We start from the raw sequence: 7,177 nt of genomic DNA, 5'->3' as shown, positions 1-7,177 counted from the left end.
CGCCGAGGTGGAATTGTACTTGCGCCAAGCGGGACTCAGATGCTCACCCGCCAAGTCGGAGCTCCTGCTCTATAGAAAAGAACGAGGTGGCCGACCTAAGGGATGGAAACCCGTTGAAAAAAGCGATATACACATTTACACGAGTGACGGGGAGGAAATCCCAAGCGTACACCATCCGGACCCTCGGCATGCTTATTGAAGCGAAGGGTGGCAAGGGGACCGCTCTGTGGAAGATTGTCGCCAAGACTGACAACGCTCTTTGACTCGTCAAAAAGAGTCTCCGTGAGACATAGAGGCCTTAAGGAAGACAATTTGTTAAGGCTTATCAATGCGTTTGTGCTCTGCCACTTTACCTACACCGTTGCCATGCACAACTGGCTTAGGTCGGAGTGGGACAAGCTCGACGTGATCATCAGAAAAATCGTCAAGAAAATACTGGGGCTTCGTGTACACCGAGAACTTGCTCGCGCTTGGTGAGCGCAACTCTGCTGCCGAGATAGTGGAAGCGCAGCAACGCTCGCAGCTGGCTCGCTTGTCCACTACGATGGCTGGTCGGTGCATACTTGGCGAGCTAGGTTTTAACCCTATGGAGCTGGAAACGAATAGCGTGCGCATATCAAAACATATACAGGAAAACATCATTGTTGCCCCAATACTCCGCAACACTCACCCTGTACACAGTAAGAGACATCGTCGGGCATGGGCGACGGCTCTACTGAAACAACTAGGAAAAGGTGGCACAAATGCAAGTTTCGTTGACGCTGCAGCATATCGAGACGGCAAAAAGTTCGCAGCGGTGGCCATGGACCAGACGGGCTCCACTACGAACTGCGCCATGGTACGCACAACGAACCCCCAGGTGGCCGAACAAGTGGCCATCGCACTCGCTCTGCTAAATGGTCGGTGCGAAGAGGTGTACTGCGACTCCAAATCTGCAGGCAGAGCCTTTCAAAAGGGCCGCATATGAACACAGGCAGCCAGGATCTTGAACAGCTCCACCAGCGATACGATTGCCCCTCACACCATACATTGGTTTTTGGCACATGTGAGATCCGTAAACGGCGTTGCACTGAACCCGAACGAGTCGGCCCACACAGCAGCGGGCGCGCTCACTGACCGCGCTGCTCTCGACCTGGGCGACAGCTCCAGTGCAGACGACGTGACATAAAGACACATCTACTACACACAACGAGATTAACAAGTATTACTACAAAGCGAGGTGGGCATTCCCAATGCCACATTCAAAACTCAATAGAGCCCAGGCCGTCTCGTTGCGATTACTTCAAACCCATTCGTACCCGTCGTCAGCATACCTAAATGCAATTTATCCTCACCTATTCCCCGATGCCGCCTGCGCCGCTTGCGGGCAGACCACTACATTAACACACATGCTCAGGGAGTGCGGGTCGCTTGGACCGACTTATAGAAAAACCCGAGTGGGATGTGCTTCTGCACAGCCCAGAACTTCAGGACCGAATCCTGGCCGTCCAGTGTGCCCGCGACAGGGCCGTCAGGCTAGACCTGCCAGTCCCCACGTGGGAGTAGCCGGGTGACGTGTGGCAACCTCAGCATCTGCACTGAACCATAATAAAGTTGTTTTTGCTCGCTCGCTCGTCACGTAACTGAGCGGTATGGAGGCCAACGGTCTCACGCGGCGGCTGGTCGCAACGCAAGGCAGGAGGCATGGCTTCCGAGATTACGTGCTAGCAGGGGGCTCCCAATTGAAAAGATAGCGACATTCCAGGCATAGTTTGTCTAGGAGGCGTCGGTTACTGTTACGGTATTTAGCTAGCAGAGGATTTTAGTCTGTCCGACGATTTGCGGGGGCCGGTTTACCCGGTGTGAACTGCACAAATAGAAGGGGTCCCCAATTACAAATAATGGTAAATTCGTGTACAAGGATTCTGCCTTATGGGCGTTTACCGGACACGCTCAAACGCCCGACATGCGATCCAGTAACTTCCAAGGCTGCTATTTGAAGATTTTAGTCTGTCCCTTCGGTACGCCTTTGCCACACTGTGCACGACGTCGCGGCTAGCTGCGCATTCGCCGCAGCTCAGCTTGCTCTAGTTGGCGCGACGGCAGCGCTACCTTGTCACAGCGCGCAACTCTTCACCTTGAGTGGTACTGAGAGCACTAATTACACTGTGTACTACAAACCAGGGGCACCGGCGGGAAATTTTTTGCGGGGTGAGCAACAATGAGATGTGATGCGATTACAGCAACACTTTGCTGGAATCGTGCACATTCCAGCCAGCAGCACAATAAAAAAAATGTTTTTTTTCTTTTGCAGCTCACTAACAAGAGGATGCATTGCCACAAGGCCACTGCTAGTCAGGCTTGAATATTGATCACAGGTATGCTTTCGAATAATCAATCAGTTCAATCAATCAGTATATTAGTTGCAACAAAAATGTAGTACAATGGGTTATGTTTATATAGTTAAGACCCAGAACTCTGAAAGAGTTGCAGAAGGGGTTCTCATGACAAATAATGTTATTTAAATTCATGCACAAGGATTCTATATATAGGTGTATACCTATATAGGATTCTATATATAGGTGTAGGTATATTATACAATGTGCAGAATGAAAATGTAAACCATGCAGTATATAAAAAATATTTTTAAAAATCCATGTAAAAAATTTCCTATATGTACATGTATGCAAACTAAAGGAAATCGCTAAACAGTGAGTGAAAAGAAACTATGCGCAATGTAAAGAAATCATAAAAGCAAAAGAAAAACAATGTATGTATCAAACATTTATACAACATTTATTATATATCTCTTATAACAAAACATTTATATAAACTTGTCAACTCAAGCACAACTTAATAGGATGGCCTTGTTCCACAAGGGCCTGTACAAATGAATTCTAGAATGTTTTGCAGCTAGATTTGCTAGTTAGCACAAAGACTAGAATGGGACCTTCGATGTTCACACCTGAAGACTAAAGGAAAGCTCTGGTGGCACCAATAAACAAGATTTCATCGTCAGTACAAAAAATAAACTTCACCCGTACAAGCCAGTCAGAATGTGGTAGTATTGGAGAAAAAAGGAAAGGCTTGCAACAAGCAGAGCTTTTTTCTTGACAAAAAAGATCTCAATTGTCTTGGACCAACAGAGAGTACTCCCACTAGATTTCACTCGACTGATGGCAAAACAATTTCAAGCAATTACACATGCCTGTTAACAACAAAATAGCAATACAATTTCTTATGTGTGACCAATTGTCAAGCAATTGCAACGTGGTAGAACAAACTGCACTACAACTGTGCTGGGCACAGCCGATGAAAACGAAAAAAGAAAATTACAATAATAAAGCGTATGGGAGAGCTAATTAGCTCTAGTACAACAAATTCATTGGAAGTGATCTTGCAAAATAATGACAGCAAGATAGATTCATCTAGCAGGAATAAAAAGTGTAGCCCACGAAAATAAATAATAAAAAGGTTATAAGGAAGCATATGAGAAAGCTAATTAGCTCTAGTACAAAATGAGCTCTGGCACCTTCAAGAGAAGCAAAGTACATTGCACAGATAGCCTCGTGGCCGACATCCTTCTTATAAGCTACTTTCTACATTTCGGCTGAATGTAAAAAAAAACGCACAGGTTGGGAAAACAAAAAGGTGCTTTGAAACTCTTTTACAAAAAAGTTTGATGACGCTTTTCACTGATGGAAACTGTGACCCCCTCCCCTCTCTACTTGAAAAAAAAGGCACAATGGTGCTTGTCTAATGAAAAAAAAAAGAGCACTCCCACTAGATTTCACTCGACTGATGGCAAAACAATTTCAAGCAATTATGCATGCCTGTTAACAACAAAATAGCAATACAACTTCATTGTATGTCGAACCATTGCAAAGCGATTGTAACGTGGTAGAACAAACAGCACTACAACTGTGCTGGGCACAGCCGATGAAAACGAAAAAAAAAATTATAACAATGAAGCATATGAGAGAGCTAATTAGCTCTAGTACAACAAATTCATTGGAAGTGATCTCACAAAATGATGACAGCAAGATAGATTCTTCTAGCAGGAATAAAAAGTGTAGCCCACGAAAATAAATAATAAAAAAGGTTATAAAGAAGCATATGAGAAAGCTAGTACAAAATGAGCTCTGGCACCTTCAAGAGAAGCAAAGTACATTGCACAGAGTGCCTCGTGGCCGACATCCTTCTTAAAGGCTACTTTCTAACTTTCGGCTGAATGTAAAAAAAAAGAATGCACAGGTTGGGAAAACAAAAAGGTGCTTTAAAACTCCTTTACAAGTTCGATGATGCTTTTCAATGATGGAAACTGTGACCACCTCCCCTCCCCTCTCTACTTGAAGAAAAAAAAAAAAGGCACAATGGTGTTTGCCTAGGAGACTTGCTGGCTTGGCACAAACTTGGCGGCTCGGCAAGCTCCTCTGGTCCATACTGTGCGGTTGTTCACACACCTCCTGAAACATACAAGAAGTGCAAATTCTTCAACACACCTGTAAGCTAGGTCGTCACAGAACCTGCAGAGTTTGTTACGAAATCGGACTGGGCTTAGTATTCATCGGACCAGTACATATTAAACTCTTCTAAACTTTTTTTGAGCATTTCTTTGGGCGTCTATACTCGGATTTCAACGCAATCAAGCGGTATCTGTTAGCACGTATGAGCATACCTTACGTTTTTCTTTGTACCACGTCCACTGTCCTGCTGTATGCCTTGTAAGGGGGGCCCAAATCCCCGTCAAGTGAACGGCGTTTCACTTTTTGTTCGGGCCTACTTCATATTTTTTTTTGTGTATGGCAAAGAAAATGAAATAAAAGATGAATTGAATTGAACTATTAAACCTGTGTGCACTAAGTGATGAGTAGCGCCGGACGTTGAGTGCGTGATGAATCAACATAACTGCGGCTTGCAAACAAAATATAGTGCAAGGCGTTGCCAGCGACGTGAATCTGAACTAGTATTGGCAAGCCAGTGGGGGGGAATGGGCAGTGTTTTGTGAATCGGGCAATCTCTTTGTCTTCGCTTCTTTGCCACAGGTGGGAAGATGTTCAATATGTAACACTAAGACAGTCTCGGAACCGTGCGTTGACGATCATCATTACGATATGTGTGGATTAAAGGTGGAATAAGGCAGGCGTGCCATCGGTCACAAGCCGGCTGCCCGTTTGATGGTGGGAACACAGCCTTTTCCAACTTCTCAAAAAGGTTTGGGCACAGAAGTCTGCCGAGCTCACATCAGAGTCGCATCAGGACAGCACTGACATTGACCTGGCAGACCTCTTCCTGTTGACAAAAGAAGCCAGAAAGACCACCGTTTCAATGGTGTTCCCGCCATCCAACAGGCCGTTATGGTCTCAGAGATGTCACGACAGCAGACTTTCAAGTAACCTTTGCAGAGTGGTAAATCATATTGTGACCGTTGTATAGGCACACAAAAAAACATTTATGAAAAATTTAAATACCAATCTGACCAATAAATTCTGTTAACCAGACCCAGTCTCGTTACTTTACGAATGGACTTTGAGTGGTAAATCCCAGGTGCATCCCAAATTTAGCCGCCATTTGGCTCCTTTGGCTGCTAGGAAAGACGTGTTCAGACATGTAAGACGTGACAGCGTTTTCGAGCTACCGGATTTCAACTAAGTAGTAAAACTTGTTGTTACCACTACATTCAAAGTGCATGAGCTAAAGCCTTTGCTGTTTCATTGTTGTAGGATCACAAAGAAGTCAAAATTTCATAAACACAGAACATATCTCCATTCACAAGAAGGCAAGTGGTAATGTCCAACTCCATTTGCATTACATTAAGGCAAGGCACTCGTCTTCTGGACAAAACATCATCGTAGATTTCTTTCTTTAGTACATTAATGTCCAAGAGTATCTATAGCCTCAATACAGTAGACTCTCAGTAAATGGAAAACGGTCAAACGGAACAACTGCTTAAACGAAACTACTGCTTGTGAAATGCTTGGTTTTGAGCTTGTATTCGGCACCCATGTTCACTCTCAGTAAATGGAACTCCTGTTAAATGAAACACACTTTCTCAGTCCCCTCAGGTTCCGTTTACAGAGAGTCTACTGTACTAACGCTTTCTGATGAGCATTTCACTACAGTGCTCTCAAGTCGGCTTCACGAACGACGCTTCACGAATATGTGAGCGCATGTGTATTCAGAAGGAGATTATGTCAGTTCCGCACATTAAAAACAAAAAGCGGGAGAAGACTGTCGAGCACTTCAATATTTCGCTTCCAAAATGGCGGCACAGATTTGCATATCTTTATTGTGTATGCGTTAGCTTTATTGCGTGTGGTTACGGCGTGCGGTCGCCACTTACAGACTGCACCAATCGTTCAGACCCTGCCATCATTCTGGCTTGCCGTTAAAATGATGCCGAGATCTGGCACCCGGAGATTTTTGGGCCGGCGAACTTATGACAACAAAGCACAAAATTACCGTTGCCGGATGAGCCGTACTGCGCGACTATAGGAGAAAAGAAACACTAGCTACTGCACTCCCTCCCTTTCGCTAGCCGTTATGAGGTTGGAAGTGCTACTATTGACTGGGATAGTGGCTTTTCTATCAACATGCCTGTGTATCCCTGCAAGCTACTACTACTACTACTAACTACTACTACTACTACTAACTACTACTTATAAAAATAATGACCGATGAACAAGCATATACTGCCGCTTTTACGTAACTGCACGCGAAGACTTGAGGACATAAGCGCATCCCACTATTTTGCGATTTCTTCTATATTCAGTAAAATGTTCTGTTCGATATTAAATTCAATATTACATATTTTTAACTATTATTCAACCCTATTTGATTTGACTTTGATTCAAGATGAAATTTCACAATTCGCACACTCTTAAAAAATTGCACCAAATTTATTGAGACATTTTTCTCAATTCTTAGAGCGTTTTCTTTGTGTGTCCGTGAATAAAGCGGTACCATTACTCCATTCAATAGGGTTCCCTCATTTTACTAAATGAGCAAAAGAGACGGCGTCGCATTGGTCGGCAATGCGTTGGTCGGCAAGCAGACTCATTCATGAAATATGCTTTGCGCTTAAGAATCGCCCGGACTCGCCCCCACCAAAATTTTTCCAAGCTGAACTCACTCGTACTCACACTCGCGAAAATTTTCTTTGATTGGACTAACAAAGACTCTCGGCTCAATCTGAGCC

The 7,177-nt window shown here is 44.3% G+C and overlaps 1 protein-coding gene across 3 annotated transcripts in view; it reads right to left on the bottom strand.

The window, feature by feature from the left end:
• Window positions 1-2,754: 2,754 nt before the first annotated feature.
• LOC119163632 (ATP-dependent RNA helicase DHX30) overlaps window positions 2,755-7,177 on the bottom strand; it is a 68,746-nt gene continuing 64,323 nt past the window's right edge. For 2 of the 3 annotated variants that reach the window (XM_037415673.2, XM_075873362.1), the window contains one exon: window positions 4,235-4,445. In XM_037415673.2, coding sequence (XP_037271570.2) covers window positions 4,435-4,445 — 11 coding nt within the window. In that variant the 3' untranslated portion in view covers window positions 4,235-4,434. Of the gene's footprint in view, window positions 4,446-7,177 lie in introns of all 3 variants that reach the window. The other variant, XM_075873361.1, reaches the window with a different exon arrangement.

The sequence above is a fragment of the Rhipicephalus microplus genome, chromosome 9 (assembly GCF_043290135.1).
Source record: "Rhipicephalus microplus isolate Deutch F79 chromosome 9, USDA_Rmic, whole genome shotgun sequence".
Classification (NCBI taxonomy): Eukaryota; Metazoa; Arthropoda; class Arachnida; order Ixodida; family Ixodidae; genus Rhipicephalus; species Rhipicephalus microplus.
This window is presented reverse-complemented; position numbering and strand designations above follow the sequence as displayed.